The sequence below is a fragment of the Monodon monoceros genome, unplaced genomic scaffold, assembly GCF_005190385.1.
Source record: "Monodon monoceros isolate NGI ecotype Baffin Bay Population unplaced genomic scaffold, NGI_Narwhal_1 Super_Scaffold_6, whole genome shotgun sequence".
Lineage (NCBI taxonomy): Eukaryota > Metazoa > Chordata > Mammalia > Artiodactyla > Monodontidae > Monodon > Monodon monoceros.
The window spans coordinates 39431684-39456206 of record NW_021703783.1 but is presented as its reverse complement, the minus strand read 5'-3'; the positions used below and the strand labels follow the sequence as shown (position 1 = coordinate 39456206).

At 44.3% G+C, this 24523-nt stretch overlaps 1 protein-coding gene across 7 annotated transcripts in view; it reads right to left on the bottom strand.

Annotated features, from left to right (window-relative positions):
• Nucleotides 1-1171: 1171 nt before the first annotated feature.
• The window catches only part of SLC4A8 (solute carrier family 4 member 8), a 79253-nt gene continuing 55901 nt past the window's right edge, over nt 1172-24523 (bottom strand). For all 7 annotated transcript variants that reach the window (XM_029206655.1, XM_029206654.1, XM_029206657.1 and 4 more), the window contains 10 exons: nt 24352-24513; nt 21381-21494; nt 18834-18995; nt 17676-17927; nt 14891-14959; nt 10955-11128; nt 8516-8653; nt 6274-6365; nt 4314-4409; nt 1172-3191 (listed from right to left, as the gene is read on the bottom strand). In XM_029206655.1, the coding sequence (XP_029062488.1) occupies nt 3179-3191; nt 4314-4409; nt 6274-6365; nt 8516-8653; nt 10955-11128; nt 14891-14959; nt 17676-17927; nt 18834-18995; nt 21381-21494; nt 24352-24513 (1272 nt within the window). In that variant the 3' untranslated portion in view covers nt 1172-3178. The remainder of the gene's footprint in view (nt 3192-4313; nt 4410-6273; nt 6366-8515; nt 8654-10954; nt 11129-14890; nt 14960-17675; nt 17928-18833; nt 18996-21380; nt 21495-24351; nt 24514-24523) is intronic.

Here is a 24523-nt window from a genome sequence, read left to right as displayed (position 1 = left end):
ATTTCCTGCAACCAGACGTGTTGAGCAATTTCACAGCATATTTCTGCTGGCCTTCACCTCCTATCTAAACCAACCCCTTCCGTAAGTCATGGGCTAGGACGTAACCCACCCACTTAGTGATGCCAGTTCTTCTGTTTAGAAGCAAGAGTCCACTCACCATCATTTTCTTAAATCTCCGGCCTCCCTCCCTTCCTCCTCTACACTGCTAGCCTATCAGGGCATTGCCCTGCCAACACTCAAACGACTCCTGAATTTACCCTTGTCAGAAAAGAGGTGGACTACTTCTCTGGCCCAAGCAAGCCTGGGCATGGGAATTACCTAACTACCTGCTTTCTACCCCTAAATCAGTTTCTCATTAATGTTGAGCTTAAACACCTTTTTCTAAGACTAATCTACCTGTATTTGCCCTCAGGCAATTCTATCAGAATAGAGAGGGGAAGCGCTAGAAGGGAGAATGACCATATTCTTTTGATGTCCCCACAGCTCAGGTGCACGAGGTTGTTTAGCAGCAGCAATGAAATCTCATGGATACACTCTCACTTGTTGGTAGACACACGTGCATACACACACAGGTACATACACGTGGCTCACGCTCCACCACCAGTCCCAGTCTCCTACCCTAAACACCCCACCCCACCCCACTTGACTCTGCAACCCACAGTCACCAGCCACTGAGCAGGAAAGCAGCCAGGACTGGGGCTGAAGGATGGGTGGGACTCGGGAAAGATAAGAGAGGAAGAGTAGGGAATGGTGCCTACCACCGAGATGTAGCACAAACGGGGCTGGCTGTTGTTTGAAAAAAAGCTAATAGCCTAAAAAGACTGGCACAGCCTTCCAAAGTAGCTAACGTTCGGAAGGCGCGGTAAGCTGGGAGGGTCTGGCTCAGGAAGCGCACTACACAGAGTTAACAAAGACCGGCTCCCCACTCTCAGGCAGCCTGCCAGCACAGGGCATCACAAGACGTCAGTGTGTGAGTAGAGAGGTTTTTCTGAGCAACTCTGCCACGTAGTTCTGTTGCATGATGGACTCTTCCCTGCCGTATTCCTCATCGCCACGCTGAGGCCAAGGGAACAGGTGAAGCGGTCACCACCCTCCCTATACAGAAGTGGCAGGAAAAGATGGGCGGGGAAAGATGGGGGAAGAAAAGCGGGGGGTGGGGTGGGGTGGGTGGATGTCCTCAGGGAACAGAGAAGATGAAAAAGGAGGCAAGCTCAAGGAAGCAGAGAGGGACAGGGAAAGTCAGCAAGAAAGCTTTTCCCAATGACAGGTTGCCTTATGATTTTTCTAAATTAGGTAGGTAGATGGGTACAATATTACATTTATCCTAAAGTGATAAAATGTGAAGCTTTGGCTCTCAAAGATTTTAATGCCCATATAGTTCAAAGAAGCATGCCTGTTCCTGTCTGCAGCATATGAAAGGATGCCGAGGCTGTCCCTGAAACAGCCTTGTGAGTAGAAATCAAACAAGCCAGGAACAATACCCACAATTCAAAGGGATGTCATTTTAATATTTGAAAGCAGCGTGATGTTCAGCCAACAGGCACTGGTATGGCCATACATACTGCTTGTTTACAGCAGGCATCCGTTCTGAGTGGTTGGTGCCCATCCTGTACCAGTTGTTAAATATTTTGAAAATCATCTGTGTATTAAAAGGACTGACTCTAAGAGATAGGGAAATAGGAAAAAGGCAGGATTCCTTCAGTATCAAAGGTCCTTAGAGTAAGACTACATTAATATATTTATGAGTCTAAGGAATGCAAAATTCAATAAAGTTACGTAGCCAACTCTTCACCTATGAAAGGAGAGCACACCGACAGACGGTCCCACCGTACAAATATTTTCCAGGATGGAAACTGAACTGATCAGATCCCCTGGGTACCGACATGCTTGCTAGTCACATTCTGTGCACAAAGGAAGGGAAAGTCTATACACAATGGAGCCCAAACCCTCGATATTCATTGCAAAACACAAGAGGAGACAGAAACTATAAATATAGTTTTAAACTAAATACCAAAATTAATTTCACCACTTACAGTTCATTTCCCAATGTGGCTTTTTACATCTGAAAGTCAGAACATCTGTCAACAAAAAAATCCAGGATGATGAAGGTGGTTTGGTCCATTGAGTTGGTGATGGTTTGCTACTAAGGCAGCTAAGGAGACATTACGTAAGCACTTGGATCTCTCCAGGAATGGAATCAGAGTGTGTCCTCAAGAGACAGCAGCAGGATATGGATGTTTCCACAACATGGCCAATTAAAAACACCTTATCTCCCTTTCTACTCACAAACGACTACAGTCAAACCTTTCCCAGATATCTAGAAAGCAGACACTATGACAAATCTTCAGGCTAGGAAGTCCTTCCTGGTGTCTAAACTAATTCCTTCTGTAGCCACTGAAGCTTGCTCTCTTACCCTACCAGTGGAGTCAGGAGAAGCTGCCCATCCTCACTCACCATCACTGATTCTCCCCCAGGCCTCTTCCTGTCTGAGCTAAGCAACTTCAATGCCCCTCCTGGCCCTTTCATCATCCAAGGTTCTTGCTGAGTTATGCAGGCTGCTGCTAGCGAGCGATGAAGACGCACCAGGCCAGAGGCATCTTCTGGCTGTGGTGGTGAGCACTGCCAAGGCCCAGGGCGCTGACCCTCCTAGAAGCAGACCCTCCTGGTGGCCTCTGGGTCTCGCCAGCATCCCCCAGAGCAGGCAACCAAACCAAGGCCCGGGGCTGCCCAGGAGCCTGCGGTCACTATGGGACTGGAGAGGCTTCCTTTTCCTCTCTGCTCTCCTCCTACTTCCTCACCCTGTCCTTGAGCAAGAGGGACCTCACCGAGGAAATCCTCAGTGGCAGAATGGATCCATACGGCTCAGCAGGCCAGCAGAGGGTTTCAGAGGAAATGTCTGGCAAATGGGAAGCTGGGTCTTCGGTGGAGGCAGTTCTGAAGAGAAAGAGAAGGAAGAGGAGAAGTACCAACGGGAAGTGGTCTTCTGCTTCCACACTCATACCAGGCAATGCCCTCCGACGCACACCACCAATAACTGAATGCTCGCGTGGCTTCGACAGGACCAAGGACAGGGCCAGACTTGGGCTCGCTTCTTCTCTGAGACACTCGTCATCTTCTCTGTAACCAGAACTTCCCTGTGGCACCTCACGGCCCACATCCTCCATCCCAGCAAAGACTTTTAGTTGAAGAGACTGAATAAAAGTGTTACAATTAGACAAAAAGGGAACACATGATTCATTCCTGATTTTAACACAATACTTTGAAGATGTCACCACAATTTCGATCTGGCTGTATTTTAAGTTCATTTACAAGTAGACTAGTTCTCAACTAAAAATAACCATGTGCGTTATACATTTCGACAGCTGCCTGGATTTTCCTCTGAAGGAAACAAGATTCTATATTTCACTCACATTCAGTACAGATTTCTTTTAACCCATTTGATGAAATAGCCCATCACTACCACCCACTGGTGGCTGTGGCTTTCCAAAGCACATCAGTTTCTCCTCAGAGCAGCCTTATGAGTGAGACAGTTATTATTACCCCCATTTCACAACTGAATAAACCAAGTACCAGAAACAGCGGTCTGCCAGGTTACACATGGAATTAACAGCTAAGCCAAGTCTCCTAACCTACCCTACTGCTTTTTTTTTTTTAACTAGAAAAGTTGCCTTTAATAAGACCTAAGATTTTACCTTCGGTTATCTGATGACTTAGTGTTTGGACCAAATTATTCATGTGATTCGAGTACACAGCCTACTTCAATGTAGGCAAAAATGCCTCAAGTCTTTCCATTTTTTTCATTAACCAGATTAAAAATTGATCTATGCTACTGACAAACAATACTCAGAATTTAGTTTCCAAAATAAGAAAACAGTTTAATATTTCAAAATCTTTCCTTGACAATAATTCTCATTATGGAATAAGTTAAATAGGTTAAAGTCTGTATCAATACTATCAACACTACCCAAATATTTTAAGGATTTTCCAGTTTGTGTGGTTGCAATGACCAAAGAGATGCTCTACAGATTTTGAAATGGGAACTAGAAAGAGGATTAAGGGAACAAAACAGATAAAGCAAATTTACATTCCAAAATAATTCCATCCTGACTTTGGGCCTGGGTAAGTGGGCAGCATATCTGCTCAAATAGTTAGAAGACATTTTTCCTTTTCTTAGGTTTATAGCTATTCTGTGGGGTTAGCAACAATGCTAGATGTGCTATTCATGGATAAATTCAACTTTACAACTAAAACATATTTTACTTTCAACATCATTGCTAGTTTTAGAAGTCAGAAATAAAAATCGGCAATTATACCTCTTTTCCTTTGTGTTTCCAGAATTCATACTGAGAGCTTTCCAGACTGTGGTTTTAGGCATTTCATCAGATATATTAATCTCAGAGGGGTCACATCTGAAATCAATGCTTAGGACAGTCAATGTCAGACATACAAATAAGGTCTACACCTCAGTCTCTGTATAATACCCACTACCCACCAGAAGGGAAAAGATGAGGCGTGAGGGAGCTTGTCTCACAGCTCTCGGGAGCATTGGGAACCAGATGGTCGGAATGTCGAGAAGCAAGGTGGCCTGTGAGTCAGAGCTGAGGGCTGGGCCGGGGTGCCGGCTAGCGGCCAGCCCTGCCCCCACAGTTCTGCTCTCCTTTGAAGGGCCCCTCTGGGGATGCTGGTGACAGCGCTAAGAGGCCAGAAATGGCAGCACCAGGAGCTACCACTTAGTGAGCGCTTGCTGTGGGCCAGGCACGGTGCTAAGCACTCTGTTCATTTTCTCATTTACATGGCCAGATCTTTTCCATTTGTAGTTTACAAAGGACTGTTACAATATATTATCTTAACTCTCACAGTATCAGAGATTATTAACATCCTCATTTTTAATGTGTAGAAACCAAAGCTCATAGGGTTAAGAGGCTGTCCAAGGTCAGACGTCAGTAAGTGGAGAATCAAGACCTTGAATCCAGTCCTTGGTCTCCTAGACCCACACCCCCGCCCCCACTGCCCCCACCAGTACTCTAAACTTTTCCACATGCCAGACTCTCCTTCTAAAAGGCCAAGAGGGGAGGCAGCATCTGCTAGAGAAGGAACATGATTCCTGCTTTGCCGCAGAGAATGCAAAGCCTATGGCTCCTTCCCTGACAACTTATAGAAAGTTGCTTAAAGATCAAAAATTCCATTTCTTTGGGGTAAGGTAAAAAAAATTGAACTCATAGCAACGGAGAGGAGAATGGTGGCTACCAGAGGCTGGGGGGGTGGGAGAAAAGGGGAGATATTGATCAAAGGGTACAAACTTTCAGTTATGAGGAAGTTCTGCAGACAATGTAAGGCATGGTGACTATAGTTAATAATAATGTATTGTACACTTGAAATTTGCTAAGAAAGTAGATCTCAAGTGTTCTTACTACACACAAAAAAGAATGGTAAGTATAGTAAGTGATGGATATGTTGTTAGTTTAATTGTAGTAATCATTTTACATATATACATATAATGTTGCACACCTTAAATATATACTATTTTTAGTTGCCATAAATAAATAAATAACCAAAGACTTTCCTCATCTCCCCCTCAGTATAAAGCACCATCAATTCAATAACTCAGCAGTAAATGATCTAGCATCTAGATAACCCAGATCCCCTCTCTCTTCCTCTTCTGTACCCTCTCCACCTCTGAGCTTCTTCCAGCTTCTGTGTTCCTCTTCCAAAGCGGAAACAAAACACCAGGAATGAAACTGCAAATGGACCAGTTTAGCTTCCTGTGATTTGTGGTGAGCAACAGGTTTAATACACCAAAGGGCTAAGATCGCTGGCAGAAGTAAGGAATTTGGGGAATCCCAGTTAGGTTCCCCCTTGGCTCCTAGGACTGTAGCCGCCATGAGCCAAGCTGGAAGGGGCTGTCTCTGCCCAGCCCCCAATGGCTTGCCTAAGCATGGGAATTTCATGCCCACCAGGCTGAGAAGCAAAGACTACATCCTGTTCACCTTTGGAAGGTGGCAGAGAGAGGCAGAAGGACCACTGGTTTGGGGAGCACATGGGCTCCCGTAGCTCTGTCCTCCTGTGATTCCCAGCACCTGGCATAGTGCCCAATGCATGGCAGGCCCTCAGAAAACCGGGAAAGGAAAGGTGTTTTCACAGGCTGGAACCGGGAGGCTGAAAGTTTAGCTGTTTATACCAGCAGCTGCATTTGTGACACAGCCCCCACCACAGAGCCAGAACATTTACACAACCACCAAAACAGTCAACTCCTTGGGGCTGGGGGAGTTTTACCTGAAACTGTTGTTCCTTCCAGGACTACTTAGTAACTTCCTGCTCTCTAAGGGGAACTTGTCTCCCCCCATTTCTAACATTTTCTCAGCCTCCTGCAAGAAAAGGAGACATTACTTTATCTTGGATCAAATGAAACCAATAGTCTACACCAGCCCATTTTTCAATCACCATAATTTCTACCTGATTTTCTCTCCATTTATTATAAGTAAGTATAATTATGTTCTTTCATAGATCTGACTCACCACAAAAAGAGAGACAACCCAGTATCTGTACCTATGGAATAGTATTTAAAAAAAAAAAAAAAAAAGAAGCTGAATCTGAGTAAACCTTTAGATAAAACCACCAATTTACTGGAAACATAGGAGACAGAGAACATGTTAAATGATACCAAAAGTTATATTTAGTAAAATCTAAATGGCAGGAAACCCTGTACGTCAAAGACAAAAAAGACAGGAGGGGGGGCTTCCCTGGTGGCGCAGTGGTTGGGTTCGTGCCCCGGTCCGGGAAGATCCTACATGCCGCGGAGTGGCTGCGCCCGTGAGACATGGCCGCTGAGCCTGCGCGTCCGGAGCCCGTGCTCCGCAGCAGGAGAGGCCACAACAGTGAGAGGCCCACGTACCGCAAAAAAAAAAAAAGACAGGAGAGGAACCCCAAAAGAAAATTTTAAAATATATCAACCAATTGCAATATATGAACCTTACTGGATCCTGATTCAAACGGACGCTTAAAAATAATAATAAGGCAATTAGGGAACTACGAATACTGACTGTTCTTTCTACCTTTGTATATATTTAAAATGTTCCACAATAAAATACACACACACACACACACACGCACACACAATGGAATACTATTCAGCCATTAAAAAAAAGAAAATCCTGCCATTTACAACAACATGAATGAAATTTGAGGGCATTATGCTAAGTGAAATAAGTCAGAGAGAGAAAGACAAATACTGTATAATCTCACTTTCATGTGGAAACTAAAACAACTGAGGTCATAGAAACAGAGAGCAGAAACGCCTGGTGGTTGCCAGGCATAGGGGGCAGGGATGGGTGAAGGTGGTCAATGAGCTGAATAAGTTCTGGGGATATAATATCCAGCATGGTATCTATAGTTAACAATACTCTATTATATATTTGAAAATTGCTGAGATTAGATTTTAAAATTTCTCACCACACACACACACACACACACACAAATGCGAGTATGTGAGGTGATACATGTGTTAAGTAACCCTACTGTGATCGCTTCTCGGCCTTTTGGCTAAGATCAAGTGAAGTAACCCTATTGTGGTAATCACTTCACAGTATATTCATATATCGAATCATTGCATTGTATACCTTAACCTTACACTATATTATATATCAGTTATATCTCAATAATGCTTGAAAAAAAATACAAGATTTTTAAAACTCAAGATTTTAGGGAAAAAATTCCTTTAAAATGAAGTTCAGGCTTCCCTGGTGGTGCAGTGGTTGAGAGTCTGCCTGCCGATGCAGGGGACACGGGTTCGTGCCCTGGTCCGGGAAGATCCCACATGCCGCGGAGCGGCTGGGCCCGTGAGCCATGGCCCCCGAGCCTGCGCATCCGGAGCTTGTGCTCCGCAACGGGAGAGGCCACAACAGTGAGAGGCCCATGTACTGCAAAAAAAAAAAAAGAAAAAAAAAAAAGAATTTCAAAGGACACTATTTCAGGCACTAACTGTATTTGGAAATACTTTCAGGCTCATTCTTGGCCTGGTATTTTCATTTTGCTACACATCCATTCTTTGCACGTATAGGCCATTGATTGAAGGTCCATTGTGTGGATGGCAGATGCCAAGTGCTGAGGGAAATGAAGAAGGACAGAAAGTCCTATGCAAGTTATCTTTGCGAACCACAACAACATCTGCAGTTAGGTACGTGACAAATACTCTTGGAAAACAGTAGGTTTTTTATACTTGTCAACTTAGACCTTTGGGAGAACATGAACCATTTGATCTGATAATAAGAGCAGATTCCATGTTCATACTCTAAGTGTGAACCTGACGAGCAGACTGTAGATAAACAGAGGGAAAACAACCGGTTATCAAATCTGACGATGAAGGACAGACATCGGCTAAGAATATCTTTGGAGTAATCTTCCCCACTCCTAAATATAACCCTTGGGATTCGAGACATGCTGACTTTTCATGTGGCCCTTCCTACGTTCTGTAATTTGAAGCTGCCCCAAAGTCTGCAGTTGGTGCAAGAACTATGACCTCTTCCTCCTTGGCCTTCTTTTTGGCATCATCCAACTTCTTCTTTTTGCTTTCCGGCATGAGATCATCTAACCAGCTCAGCTCCCGCTTAGAGAAACAGAGATCCATGACTTTCCTGACAAAGACCAGGGCCAAAACCTGAAGAAAAATAAAGAAAGTAAATTAGGGGGGCTCATTTCCTCCCTGGAGTTTAAAAGCAAAGTCTTATTTTCACAGCAGACTAGAACATGTCAAGCAAAATCAAACTCATAATAATCATAATATTTGCCTTTATTGAGGCTCTCTGAACCAGATACTAAGTTAAGTGTTTTCTATACAATAGTTTATTTAACTCTCATCATAACAACCCTACAACTTACTGATGCCCTAACTGAACTAATTTAATTCCTTTATTGAAAAGAGGAACCCTTCATCGGCAGATGGCCTTAAGAGCTGCCTTCCCCCGGCTTGAGGCCAGCAGGAAGGGCTACCAGGCAGCCTGGGGGTAGCGAACCTCTCCAGGAGATGGCTTTGGTGGGGCCAGCCAAGCTCAAACCAAACATGGGTCACCAGCGGGTGAGAGGGCCTTGAAGGACCGTCTGGGTTTCCTCTGATCCTCTGCCTATACATTTACTCACAAAATCCTTGCTTTATGCCTGCGTCATGGATCTCGAGTGATTTTTGTCTCTGCCCTCTGGCCTGGCTTGACACTCATTTTATAAATGAGGAAACTGAGGCCCAGGGAGAGAAAGCGACTCACCTAAAATCTGACAGCTAATTTCCTCAATGGAAACGACCAGGGATCTCAACTGCTGCTCCACTTTCTCCCCATGAGGGCCATTTCAGCCAAAGGAGAACCAATAATAACCCAGAATGACCTGCCTGGACTGACTGGTATTCACCAGCTAAATTTGGTGACTGGACCAGGCATGGGGCAAATCAGGCTAATTAAATTCATTTCTCCCTAATTTCAATGACTGTTTTCCCAATAAAGCCAAAATTCATAGTATCCCTTCCAGGAGTTGCCAGGAATTTGCTATTTCTTTAACCAAACACTCAAGCCCTGAACATAACACCCAAATGCAGAACCCTACGTGTATTCTGACAAAATTGAGACACCCATCAGGAGGGTATATATCTAGGAGATTAGGGGAAAAGGACCCCGAATATTCCTCACCCTTGAATATTCTCCCAGTAAGACAGAGTTCAAAAGTAACTAAATGAGTACCAGACATTACCCTCATTGGCTTTTCCCTTCTGAGGCCCACCCTTTGGGTAACTTTCAAAGAGTCCACTGAAATCTCAGCATCCTCATGACACAGAGTGAGCCAGAGACAGGAAGGCATCAAGAGGACAAGATGGAACAGTGAGGTGGTCAGGTGGCAAGAATTTCATCATCACCCTAGTTTTAGAAAACAGGTTGTCACCTATTGCTGAACCACACAGTTCAGCTTTCCTGGTCTCCTTTCCAAAGCACTTGCTTCAGTTAGAAAAGAGGCAAGGATGTCCCAGTCACTTATCAGTGCTAGACCAACCTCTTCCTCTTTCCCAGTGGCTTGAAATGGTGCATTTCCACCACTATAGACACTTCTGATTGCAGTAAATTCTAAATAGGAACCATATTGCTTTGAGGTAATATGCAAGTTACTGCAAACATGAAGAGTCCTCTCCATGTCAGATATATGAGAGAAAGAGAGAGAGAGAGAAAGAAATTCAGACAGACAGACAGGCAGACTAGTAGCCTTAAAAGTAAACATGGTAAACTACTACACACATGCATCCACACCTCAAGGTCCTCAAAATAATGCTGCTCCTGCAAAGACCAACCAAAAAACAAAAACTCACCATCAATAAAGGATTAATATCCAGAATATATAGAGAACTCCTAAAACTCAACAACAAAAAAACATATCACCTTATTTTAATCACCTTATTTTAAAATGGGCAAAGGACTTGAATAGACATTTCTCCAAAGATGATATACAAACACATGAAAAGATGCTCAACTAATTATTAGGGAAATCAAAACCACAATGAGATACCAACTCACACCCATTAGGATGGCTGTTATCCAAAAAAACGCACCATGCCACAACATGGATGAACCTTGAAGACGTTATGCTAAGCGAAACAAGACAGTCACAAAAGGAAAAATACTGCGATTCCACTCACATGAGGTAACTAGAGGAGTCAAATTCACAGAGACAGAAACTAGAATAGTGGTTTCCAGGGACTGAGGGGAGGGAGAAATGGGGAGTTATTGTTTCATCGGTACAGAGTTTCAGTTCTGCAAGATGAAAGACCTTCTGGAGGTGGATGGCGGTGATGGCTGCACAAACATTGTGAATGTACTTAATGCCACTGAACTGTACACTTAAATATAGTGAAGATGGTAAGTTTTACGTTATGTATATTTTATCACTATTTTTTAAAATAAAGAATAATACCTTTTAAACTCACCATCATTGGAAAGACAATGGCAGCTGGAGATGCCTTGATGACCCAAAGCAGGATGAGGCAGGTCAGCTGGATGAGGGTGAAGAGGTGCACTTTGCGCAGCGGCACGTGCCGAAGGTAGATGAAGTCTGGCTGGTGCTTTGCAGGCATCCCAAAGAGCTTCAGACGATCAAAGAACTGAAAGGAGGGAACTGGCATTTATTTTCAGGTGGTTTCTCTGGGCCTCGTTAATCCCATTCATATCTCTTATATCACCTGCTCCGAAAGGTGGGTAATACCGTTTCTACCTGACAGAAGGGGAAACTGAGTCTCAAAGAGAACAGGTAATTTGACCAAGGTTGGTAAGTGACAGAGTCAAAATCTGAACCTATCTCTTCTAATTCTGGGTTCAGCTTTCTCTCTCCTCTCCCACACTCTAGCTCCTGAGAGAGATCTTTCTCAGGGAGTGTTGAAAACAAAATAAGCAGTGGTATCTTTCTGCTTAAAAGACCAAATCTTTTATTTGTTCTTTGAGGAGTTTGGAGCTTTTTACTGATTATTTAAAGTAAAAAGATAGGGACTTCCCTGGTGGCACAGTGGTTAAGACTCTGCACTCCCAATGCAGGGGACCCAGGTTTGATCCCTGGCCAGGGAACTATATCTCACATGCATGCCGCAACTAAAAAGTTTGTGTGCCACAACTGAGGAGACCACGTGCCTCAACTAAGGAGCCAGTAAGCTACAACTAAGGAGCCCACCTGCCACAACTAAGACTTGGTGCAACCAAATAAATAAATAAATAAAATGTTCAAAAAATATATATATATATTAAAAAGTAAAAAGATAAAAAGAAATCTCATGGGGCTTCCCTGGTGGCGCAGTGGTTAAGAATCCACCTGCCAATGCAGGGGACACAGGGTCGAGACCTGATCGGGGAAGATCCCACATGCCGCGGAGCAACTAACCCCATGCGCCACAACTACTGAGCCTACGCTCTAGAGCCCACAAGCCGCAACTACTGAAGCCCACCCACCTAGAACCTGTGCTCCGCAACAAGAGAAGCCACCACAATGAGAAGCCTGCACACCACAAAGAAGAGTAGCTCCTACTCGCTGCAACTAGAGAAAGCCCGCACACAGCAACAAAGACACAACTCACCCAAGATAAATAAATAAATAAATAAATTTCTTTTTTTAAAAATGAAATCTCATAACATTCTGGATATAGAAAATATGACCATCTTATATTATAAAAAGGAAAACAGAGACCCAGAGAGATTAAATAACCTGCCCAGGAGTTGGAAGAATCAGGCTCCCTGACTTCAGACTATACTACAAAGCTACAATGAACAAAACAGTACTGTACTGGCACAAAAAACAGAAATATAGATCAGACAGAACAGGATAGAAAGTCCAGAGATAAACCCACGCACCTGTGGCCACCTAATCCGTGACAAAGGAGGCAAGAGTATATAATAGAGAAAAGACAGTCTCTTCATAAGTGGTGCTGGGAAAACTGGACAGCTACATATAAAAGAATGAAATTAGAACACTCCCTGACACCATACACAAAAATAAACTCAAAATGAATTAAAGACCTAAATGTAAGGCCAGATAATATAAAGCTCTTAGAGGAAAATATAGGCAGAACACTCTTTGACATAAATCACAGCAAGATCTTTTTCAATCCACCACCTAGAGTAACGAAAATAAAAACAAAAATAAATAAATGGGACCTAATTAAAAGCTTTTGCACAGCAAAGGAAACTATAAACAAAACGAAAAGATAACCCTCAAAATGAGAGAAAATATTTGCAAATGAAGCGACTGACAAGGGATTAATCTCCAAAATATACAAATAGCTCATGCAGCTCAATATCAAAAAAACAAACAACCCAATCAAAAAATGGGCAGAAGACCTAAATAGAGATTTCACCAAAGAAGACATACAGATGGCCAAGAGGCACATGAAAAAATGCTCAACATCACAAATTATTAGAGAAATGCAAATCAAACCTACAATGAGGTATCACTTCACACCGGTCAGAATGGCCATCATCAAAAAATTTACAAACGATAGGGCTTCCCTGGTGGCACGGTGGTTGAGTCTGCCTGCTGATGCGGGGGACACGGGTTTGTGCCCTTGTCCGGGAGGATCCCACATGCCACGGCACGGCTGGGCCCGTGAGCCATGGCCGCTGGGCCTGCACGTCCGGAGCCTGTGCTCCGCAACGGGAGAGGCCACAACAGTGAGAGGCCCATGTACTGCAAAAAAAAAAAAAAAAAAAAAAAAAATCTACAAACAATAAATGCTGGAGAGGGTGTGGAGAAAAGGGAACCCTGCTGCACTGTTGGTGGGAATGTAAATTGGTACAGCCAGTATGGAGGATAGTATGGAGGTTCCTTAAAAAACTAAAAACAGGGCTTCCCTGGTGGCGCAGTGGTTGAGAGTCCGCCTGCCGATGCAGGGGACACGGGTTCGTGCCGCGGTCCGGGAAGATCCCACATGCCACAGAGCGGCTAGGCCCGTGAGCCACAGCCGCTGGGCCTGCGTGTCCGGAGCCTATGCTCTGCAACGGGAGAGGCCACAACAGTGAGAGGCCCGCATACCACAAAAAAAAAAAAACTAAAAATAGAGCTACCATGTGACCGAGCAATCCCACTCCTAGGCATATATCTGGAGAAAACCATAATTCAAAAGGATGCATGCACCCCGATGTTCATTGCAGCACTATTTACAACAGCCAGGACATGGAAGCAACCTAAATGTCCATTGACAGAAGAATGGATAAAGAAGATGTGGTATATATATACAATGGAATATTACTCAGCCATAAAAAGGAACAAAATAGTGCCATTGGCAGAGATGTGGATGGACCTAGAGACTGTCACACAGAGTGAAGTAAGTCAGAAAGAGAAAAACAAATATCGTATAATATCGCTTATATATGGAATCTAGAAAAATGGTATAGATTAACTTATTTCCAAAGCAGAAATAGAGTCACAGATGTAGAGAACAAACTTATGGTTACCAGGGGTGGCGGGGTAGGATGAAATGGGAGATTGGGATTGACATATATGCACTACTACGTATAAAATAGATAACTAATGAGAACCTACTGTAGAGCACAGGGAACTCTACTCAGTGATCTGGGATGACCTAAATGGGAAGGAAATCTAAAAGAGAGTGGATATATGTATACATATAGCTGATTCACTTTGCTGTACAGCAGAAACTAACACAACATTGTAAAGCAACTCTACTCCAATAAAAATTAATTTTAAATAAATAAATAACCTGCCCAAAGTCACATTAGAACTCAGTGCCTAACAGTGACCACTAGACATTGTAAAATAACAAAGAGGAACGAGCCACCAGTATAAGAAGTGGCTAAATTATCAAATTATCTGGGTACCCAAGTTACCTCCTGATTCTCTCTGTTCAAAGGACTCAGAGGAATGAGTTGATAGATGGGAAAAGGCAGAGTGTGGCAGGAAGTAATACCTGCTTACCTGGAGCAGCTCCCACGACTCCCCAATCTCTTCACCAATGCACCCCCAGTTAAACCCGCCCCCCCGCCTCACACTTTAGCCTGGCACTAAACCTAGTGTTGTCCATGTGTGGAAGCCAGTTTAATTCTTGACCAACCTTTCAGATCTAAGTTTACCAGCATCTGACAAAATGTGTTTAATACGTGCCTGATGATTGTCTGTTGAATAACTGACGAATGACTGGAACCATGACATTGAATCAGGCCACCCTGAAAGTCTCTGTGCACTCATGCCAATATGACCCTATTTTGCCCAATGCCCAAAGAAATGTCTAAAATAGCTGAAGCAGCAAGACTAGGAAATGGTTTCTCAAGAACTGGTTTGTGCTCCCCTAGGGAGGCTGTCTTTCCCTGGTCAGGACAGGTGAGCTCACCAAGAGAAGACACTGCCTGGCTGAACCATGCAATACCTGAATTCCCTGTAGTGAAGACACTCCCATGTAGAGGAAAACTCCATAGAGTACCGGCATCGGGATAAACTGAAGACGAAAGGGCAGAAAGGCCAGAAATTAAATTTGGTATCATAGCACACTCAAGATTATATAAACTTCCAAATCTCCAAGAAGGAAGCCAAGTCACAAAATCACTGCATAGATGCTGCATTCGTTTCTGCTGCCTTTACGTGATTTAGAAGTAGAAGCAAAAACAGACGCTGACAATGATAAAAAATCATTTTGTTCTGAAATGAAATGATTACACGTAAGTGTAATTTGGTCCTGGTTAAATCATAGGTCTCACATCTTCTTCTCCCCATCTGGCTCTTCCTCCTCCAGAGAAATGGGCACGCGCACACACACACACACACACACACACATCTCTTTTACGGAACTGAAACGTTTTAAATCTTTTCTAATCGCAGAATCATCTCCTCAGGGATTTGGTGTATTTTAATATAGACTAATAACATTTGCTTTTCTACTAACCAGAGACTTGAGGGCAGGAGTAGGGAGGTTATCTTAACAGAGAAGGAATAATTTGGGGAGAAATATCAACATTACTCTACTGCACTAGACTATACATACTTACCACATTATATCAATCTAGGTAATTTTCAGATCAACTCTATGAGGTAGAGTAATGAGGCCTATGGAATCAAGGCAAGGAAAGTCTTTTTGCAAAGACTAAACTCGACTTGCTTTTATTCTGAGGCTAAAGAACATTCCCAAACATAATTCTTCTTTGAACCATAAAATCCCCATTGGATTTTACGTTGCTCCAGCTCTAGAGTGAGTAGACATCTCAATTTGGTGCTAACCTGGTTGGAAGAACTATTGAATGGTTTCCTAAAAGAATCCCCCTGAGACAGTTACAGGAAGGCCAGGCAGTGCCCACCACCAGGCCTTCATGGTTACATTCCCAGAGGAGCAGCGACCTTTGGGCTCCTCCAGATGGCACCTAGACCAGAGGCACCTAGGGCTAGGGACAGAGAGTAGAAGGGGGCAGGGCCATGAGGAGAGGTGGCAAGATTAAGTGGAAGGTAAGGGGACAGGAAGATGGTTCAGAATCCTTTCCCTCCTCTCCCACTTCTCACCCTTAAATAGCATTTGCAGTGCAGGCTGAGGTGGTTGACAATTCATCAAAAAGAGGGAGAAGGAGGCAAAGGAGATAAGTAAGTGCTCCGGAATGGTTGGGGCTTGCAGATAGAGCTTTCCTTTTTATTCTATTTTTCCCAGATGCAGGTCTTACACCCACAAAAAAAATTTTTTTCTCATTTTCAAGGTGGCTCCATCTGTCCAAAAATCCTCTTTTCACCCCACATGTCACACCAGCCACTGCCCATTTTTCTGTTCCACTTCACAGAAAAAAACCTCTTGAAAGAGTTGTCTGCCCACATGCCCTTTACTTCCTCACCACCTATTTACTCTCCGGCCCCTGTCATTTGGCTTCTGCTCTATTGTTCCAATGAATCTGCTCTTGTCAAGTCCCGTTAGGCCTCCATGTTGCCAAACCCAATGGCCTTGATTTAGTCTTCGTCTTTCCAGACAGCTTCTGACCAATCACTCCCCTTGCTTGGCTTCCCTGACATCACAGCCTGCTGGTGTCCCCCCTCCGCCGCCAGCAGCTCCTCTGAGCCTCTGTTGCTATCTCCTCCTCTACCCAACTTCGAAATATCAGCTCTCCTTAGACTCTGCTCTTCTCTCTAGTCCTCCTCTTTTATATCTACCTTTCTCCCTCATCCACTCTTTTGGCTTTCAATACCACCGATGTGCTGTTGACTCCCACATTGATATTTTTAGCCCAGAAGCCTCCTCTAGCCTCTTCACTCAGATGCCTCCCAGGCATCTCACTCAAATCTGACCACGCCCACCCCTTATAAAATCACTTCCTCCTTCATAACAGTCTTCTCCCTCTTAAATGCCATCACTCTCCACACAGATGGTCAAGTCAGAAACCTAGCAGGCATTTTGATGCTTCCATTTTCCTCACCCCATTCCATATCCAGTCGACCAGCAAGACCTTTGGATCTCCTGTGAGATATCTACACATCCCTACTACCAACTTCCTCATCCAAGCCACCATCCTCTCTCACCTGTAATAGACTCACCAGTCTCTCTGCCTCTATTTTTCCTCAACCCTAAAAACTTATTCTCTAGATATCAGCCAGAGAGATCTTTTTAAAATACTAAATGGATCATGTCCCTCTCCTGTTAAAACCCTTCAAAGGTTACCTTTACCAGTGTCAGCGAGGCCCTGCGTGATCTGCCCCTGCCCATTCTTCAGTCTCATCTCAATGCTCTTGCCTTAACTCAACACCCTTGAGCCCTGGTATCTCCTAGAACACATATCACTATTTCCCACCTCAGGGCCTGTCTAGACTGCTTTTCTCCCTTCCCCCACGCCCTCTCCCACCATCCATGGCATGGCTGGCTCCATCTCATCTTAAATACCATCTCCTTAGAGAGGCCTTCTCTGACCGTAGTAACTAAAACATCTCCCCTTAATTCTCTATAGTACTACAGAGAGTACCATATATTTCCTTTTATCACACATCATATTCTGTAATTACTGTGTTTGCTTTCTTAACTCACTTTCTTAACTACATCTTATCTGTCTTATACCACTAGAATAAATTCCTTCAGGGCAGGTATTTGTACGTGTATCTGTTTGCCGTAGTGCTGTATTCCCAGCACCTAACAGAATTCCTGGCACAAATCAGGCACTCAGTATTTACCTAATGAATGAATGGACGGTTACCTTTAATATAGCTGTCATGAAGACTGAGCAGCCCATCAGCACAAAGATCATAAGGCCTGTTACTCTCTGTTCTCGGATACCCAAGAATTTGGGCTGTTCTCCAGGGGCAGAGCACTCAGATTCCAGTTTGAGGCTGTTCACATGTGTGATGGACAGGACAGTTGCAGCCACAAACCAGGGCAGGCCCATGACGGAGCAGACACCCAGCATGACGGCCACCATCAGCAGGTCCAGGTGGTAGCCACATCCTTTCTGTGGGGAAACAGAGTCTCCGTCACCATCAGTGGGCTGGCTGTAGTGGGACATAGGACAGTGAGCTAAGAGTCTCAGGCCCAAAGCAGGAAGGAGTGTATGGATAAGAAGGAAGGGGTCCAGAGATTCCAGCAGAGTCTTCCAGCCCCTCCTGGTGTGGAGGGAACAGAGAAGAAAGAGAAACCTTAGCTGGTCTTACACATGCCAATATCCGATTTTTAATCAAGTGCCCCCAGATCTCACCCTGAGTCTCACATATTCAAAGATTCATCCTTTCTTGACAGAGTAAGCAGAGACCAAGCCACATCTTGACCATTCTAGAGGGTAGACCCTACAGGAGTCGGAGACAAACAGGTTCCCACAAACACTCCCCATTCCTTGCCAAATACGGATGCTGCCTACTCTAGGGAAGGAAGGAATAGAGATGAGGCATGAAGCCTCTCACTAATAAATGTACTGGCACCAATCCTACCTCCTAGAATCCTTGGGCTCAAGGTTCAGTCTGGAAACCTCGATAATGGACATCAATGAGAGAATACCTGTTTCTAGGAAACAGTGGCCCAAGCCCTGACCTGAACATCAGGAACCTAAGCCCGACCCAGACCATGTGGCTACGTGGGGACCACCAGGAATTCTGCCCATCAACCTCCCTCACAGGTTTGAGAGAAGGGTAATGGACTCCAAGCTTCCTTCACATCATACAATCATGCTCTACCCTAGTTTCATCTCCAAACCAATCTTTGTCATTAATGGAGGGATTGGAAACTCCTGGAAACCCCATATGAGCTCCTCCCATGACTGATTTTATCCAGGTCCTACAGTTCCTGACCTAAACAGGCTTACCCTAAATTTTAAAAAAATATAATAGGCTGCCGTTATGAGTCCTAGGTCAGAACTCCTTGTTACCTTGAGCTTGTGCTCCTTCCTGTTAATGATGACAGCTGTGATCTGCTGGTCCATGAATATCAAGATAGTGCAGAGAAGAGCTGGGATAATTGCAGCTATCACAGTCCACCAGGGATTGGGGCCAATGGGACTAATAATCCACCCTCGATCATCCCGTGTTGGCTAAAGGGAAAAAAACAAGATTTTTGTATTTTAAGTTAACTATAGTCATTAGGGCAAAACAGATCAAACTGAATCACAACAAGCACAATTCTTTTTATTCCTGAATGAGAATCCTTATAAAAAAAAAAAAAAAAAAAAGAAGCATGAAACACAGGAAATCTATGGCCTTGTTCCAAATCCCCTTTTGAAAGACTCGGTCCCCAACTGTCAACTTCTTATGGAATATTCATTACTACTTCACTTCCTTCCCCTACTCTCCAAACCCCTGTGTACAGAAAAAGTGACTTTATCTCAACATTAGCCCAAGTAAAATATAATTAACAACAAAATCTGTTGTCAAAAAAGAACTTAATGACTTCCAAAGACAAATATAAATAACTTTGATTATCCTCCTCACTGCTCCCCTCCAGAAGCCGTATAATGTATGTCTACAGAACAAATAAAGGCAACATAGAGCCAGTTACATGGAATTTCAGGGGACTGGTCCAAGGACCTCCTCCCATCAGCAGTGAAACAGGGGTCCAGGCACTAGAGACTTGAGAAAGGAGCCCAAGACTGCTGAACTTGGGGACTTGTGTGATCTAGGACTCTCTCTGATGTCCCTGTAAGACTACTGTTCATAAACCTTATTTGGGTGTTTGTAAAATTCCTAAACACTCCTAGATCTCAAAAAAATGCTAAGGTACTCTGAGGAAGAAAAGTTCACTTTGTTTGGCGAGTAATGATGGAGGATAAAAGGCCAGGGGTACAAATTGGCCCAGAATTCACCAAAACTCAATGAACAAAGCAAAGACTACCACATCCAAAGTATTTGGTTCCATATTGGTTACGACTCTAGGATTCAAAGACTCTTCAATAACGTCACCAAGTCCCAAATTATGAATAGCTTAGGTTCCAAAGGTTTACAAAATCTGTGTTTCCTTAGTAACAATGTTCTAAGTGGTAGTTAAATTGTTAGGTCAACACAAAAACTTATTAAACCCTGACCGACATTACCCCATCAGTAATAGTACTAGCCTTCAGACTGGGTCTTGGTCACTGGCGGCCATGTGGTGTAATAGGGAAGAGAAGAAGGAAGAAAATTTCTTCTCTGCTTCCTCAAAGTGAGGCCTGCCAATGAGCAACACTTTCTTTGACATTCTCCCATCTCCCCTCTCGTCTCTCCTACCTCGCAGAGGCCTTCTTCCCAGATGTCCCAGAAATTCAGTGTCTTCTGACTGTCTTAAGCCTACCCATCAGGGAACATTTCCAGGAACTTCTTAATGCTCCCAGATTAGTTATTTTTACACAAAATCCATTCCTCCCGCACGGTCAACCTCAGCCAGGTATTAGAGAAAAAGGTGACTGCACTCATTCACACAAAGGTGAGAATGCCATATTCTAGGACGTATATATTTTTAAAGAGGGTGTTTTTTAATCCATCAATTTTTAACTGGTGGCATTTCAGTGAATTCAACAAAATAAAATTTAAAATTTTCAAGCAATATGGAAAAAGGTATTTTTAACCAGGCCTACTTCAGAGAGAGCGAGAGAGAGAGAAAGGGAAGACAAGGCCAACTGTGCCGGGTGTTTACAAGATAAAGGCCTACATTCCAGCTCCCTCCTCCTCCCCAGCCTCCCCCATTCTCTCCTCTCCTGGCTCCTCTCTGGTCCCTGAGGACGCCCAGGTTTTCTCTCCTCTCCACCCTGCGGGGACCTACGGAACTGAGCTCAGCTCTTCCATCTTCTCAGTTTACTCAGTTAGTGCCCCCAAATTGAAATAGATTTGGAGTCCCCATGTTTTGATCATTTGTTTTACTTTTTTGTATTGGTTTTTGGACAAACAGTATAGATTATAGAGAGATATACAAACAATGAATTAGGGTTGAAGAGATGTTACGATTACTCTGGTGGGGGCCCTAGACTGAGAATGAAGCTCCTGGGCCAGCTCACCACCTCATAGGGCAAGATTCTTGAGGGGCGGGACCAAGGCCTGCAAAGAGCCTTTTCATCCTTCCTGATACCCTTATACAGATGATGCTCAATGAAGTGCTGTTAACCAGACTTGTTCCAGAGACCCATATTTCCACAGTCTCTGGCGTATATTTATGTAAATACACATATTCCACTGTTTTAAATCGTCACATATTAAAAACAATAAGTAGCCTTAATGAAAATAAATAATAATTTTCACTCATTAAACAACGCTAGATGTTCTGACTTTTCTGACTTGAACTCAGCCAAGCCTGAGGAGTTTGCTTTTCTGAATGGTGAGGCATGAGAGCAACGTTCAGATTTAGAGGACTAGACGATTCATGATCAGGATGGGGAAAGGCCTCTGAAATAACTTGGGACCAGATTCTATGAAACTACGTAAGGGCATCAAGTACCCTGAGATCTGTTTACCTTGAACACACTGGGAACTTGAAGCTTTGGTGATGGGATTCCAATCAAAAAATCAACAATCACCATTGTGAAGATAGTGAGGAAAACAGCAAAGTCACTCACCGTGGAGCGGACCTGGCACAAGAAAGGATTGGAGACGTGTTTCAGTAGGTTAAATACGATAGAAAAGACTCAGGTGTTGTAAAAGGCTTAAACATCCTCAGAAGAATGCTTTAATTTTATGGTTCAATTAATACAAGCATTTTTAAACAACAGGACACTGTTAACATGCCCAAATTCATCCCCGAAGTGTGGATAGGACGGGGGAGAATGAATCCTCTGACAAACTCTACCGGAACCCACTCCAAACTCTGAGGAGTTCTGTTTAGAGCATCTAGGCCAAGCATTTAGAGAACAGTTCTGAGAACTTGGGATAAGATTTCCTGGGACCAGCAAGGTCCAGCTGTGCCAGCCAAGAACCTCACAGCAGCACCACTCCTCTTCTCTCTCAGACCCAACATCGAGTCCATCTGCAAGTCCTGTTGGCTCTGCCTTCAGCTCATGCCCAGAATCTGAGCCCTTCTCACCACCCCCATGGCTTCCACCCAGATCAAAGGCACCAGCGACTCTTGTCTCTATAGCTGCAGCAGACTCCTAACCCTGCCTCTGTCCTTATTTAAAGCTGCTGGAGGGACTTCCCTGGTGGTGCAGTGGTTAAGAATCTGCCTGCCAATGCAGGGGACACGGGTTCGAGCCCTGGTCCAGGAAGATCCCACATGCCGCGGGGCAACTAAGCCCGTGCCCCACAACTACTGAGCCTGCGCTCTGGAGCCTGTGAGCCACAACTACTGAGCCCACGCGCCACAACTACTGAAGCCTGCACGCCTAGAGCCTGCTCTCCGCAACTAGAGAAAGCCCACGCGCAGCAACGAAGACCCAATGCAGCCAAAAATAAATAAATAAATAAACTTTAAAAAATTAATTAATGAAAAAAAATAAAGCCGCTGGAGTGATCATTCAAAACACAAGTCAGATCACATCACTCCTCTACCCAAACCCTGAAATGGCTCCTCATTTCACTGAGTTAAAAAGCCCAGAGCCCTTCTTGGCCTGTGAGGCCCGCAGGCACTGGCATCTTTACTGCTCTGACCCAGCTCCCAACGCTCCCTGGCTCACTCACTCTGCTCCAGCCACACAGACCTCCTTGCTCTTTCTTACTCACGCCAGACTCACTCCCACCTCAGGGCCTTTATACTTGCTCATCCCTCTGCCTCAACTGCTTTCCCTCCAGGTAACCCTGTGGGTAGCTCCCTCTTTCACGTTCACTCAAATATCACCTTCCCCATCGGATCTTCTCTGATGCTCCTCCTTAAAAGTGGTCACCACCCTCCATCCCAGCACTTCCTGTACTCCTTTCCTACTTTATTTTTCTCCATAGCACTTATCACCATTTTGTCCCTTAGGGGACTGACTCTCCCACTCTACAGTTTAGTGTAGCTTTAATAAAATACAATGCCCCTCAAATGCCCAGTGCCCACCTTAATCCGAACTTCCAATGAGACAGAACCAAATATATCTTAGCCCCATGTAACATCACTGACACCTTCATCTGACTTTGCTTTCCTTTGAAACCTGAGGTTTCCAGCTCCCTTTCCCTGGTTTCGTTAGTTCTCCTCTGAATGTTACATAAATTCTCTGAAAATGTAGCTGCCCCACCATGAAGCCCATCCTGACCAGCCTGGGGCCCAGGGCCCTTCTCTCCTCTGAAATCCTATGGCCCTTATGGTATCTAACTATTTACTACTGTCTCCTATGGGCATGGTTGCTTCATGGGTTTCCCTTTCCTATCTGACGGCAGGGACCATATATTTTTAAAAATCATATAATAGCTTTATTGAGATACAATTCACATGTTTTACAGTTTGTTTTATTATTTTTTTATTGAAGGATAGTTGATTTACAATGTTTCAGGTGTACAGCAAAGTGATTCAGTTCCATATATATACTCTTTTTCAGATCCTTTTCTGTTATAGATTATTACAAGATATGGAGTAGAGTTCCCTGGGCTCTACAGTAGGTCTTTGTTGTTTAATCTACTTGGTATATAGTAGTGTGTATGTTACAGAGGTCATATTTTAAACTTCTTCTGCATCCCCCGTAGCACTCGACCCGGGCCTGAGCAAGTAGTCAGTACACAGCTGCCACTTGTTCACAATTCGTCCACACCGGAAACACGCCCCAGAACTTACTCCATACGCGCCTCCCTTAACCACTGTGCAGGTTGACTGACGTCTGAGACTGTGTTTTCATCGTGAACGTGTGCACAGTAAATGCCTCAGCCACTGAGCCCTCACCCGTTCACACATCCTGCTCTGCAAAGGCACCCAACTGAAGACTCGCACACGCAGAAAAACCGCCACTTCCTCCTGACTGATCTCCTCCTCAAAGCAAAGACCCCTTTAGCCACTCTACGCTTGGCCTCTAATTCCACCCTGCCCGAACGAGTCACGACACAAATAATGCCATCTGCGTCAGGGAGAGACGGCTGAGGCTTCAAACCGTCATGCAGACCAAGTCAGTGATTTCATAAGCTATTGCCAGAGCCATCCCAGGGAGGAGACCCTGGGGTCCCCTACACATCTCAAGCAATCATCCCAATTTACTATCTTCAGGAGCCAGCTCCAGCTACTGCTCGCTACCTGCCCCAGCAGGCTGCAAATGAGACTTATCACTCTTAGAGAACACGATTACCACCTTAAACTCACCTGACACTTTTCAATCAAAACCTCTTAAGTATTAACCCCTCATCCCACACCACACATCTATGAAAGAGGCTGCTGGACACAGGAAGAAGAGAAGGCCACGGCCTCCAAAATCAGGTCATTTGGAGCTCGGCGCCCGCCAATCTACTCACAAGCACCATGGAGGCCTAGAACAGGCTCTGTTATGTTAGAAGTCTAACACGAAAGAAATGCAAGAGCATGCTACCTACTCTGGTTGGGAAATAGCGGCTTGTCTTAAATGTCTTCAAGGTGCTGGAGAGGATGAAGGTGGTGAAGAATAGAATGCAGGACCAAAAGAGCACATCGGGAGTATAGGGTCCATGGCGGCCACACACAGAGCCCGTGAACTCTCCATGCATCTCCTGGCACTCCTGAAGGAAC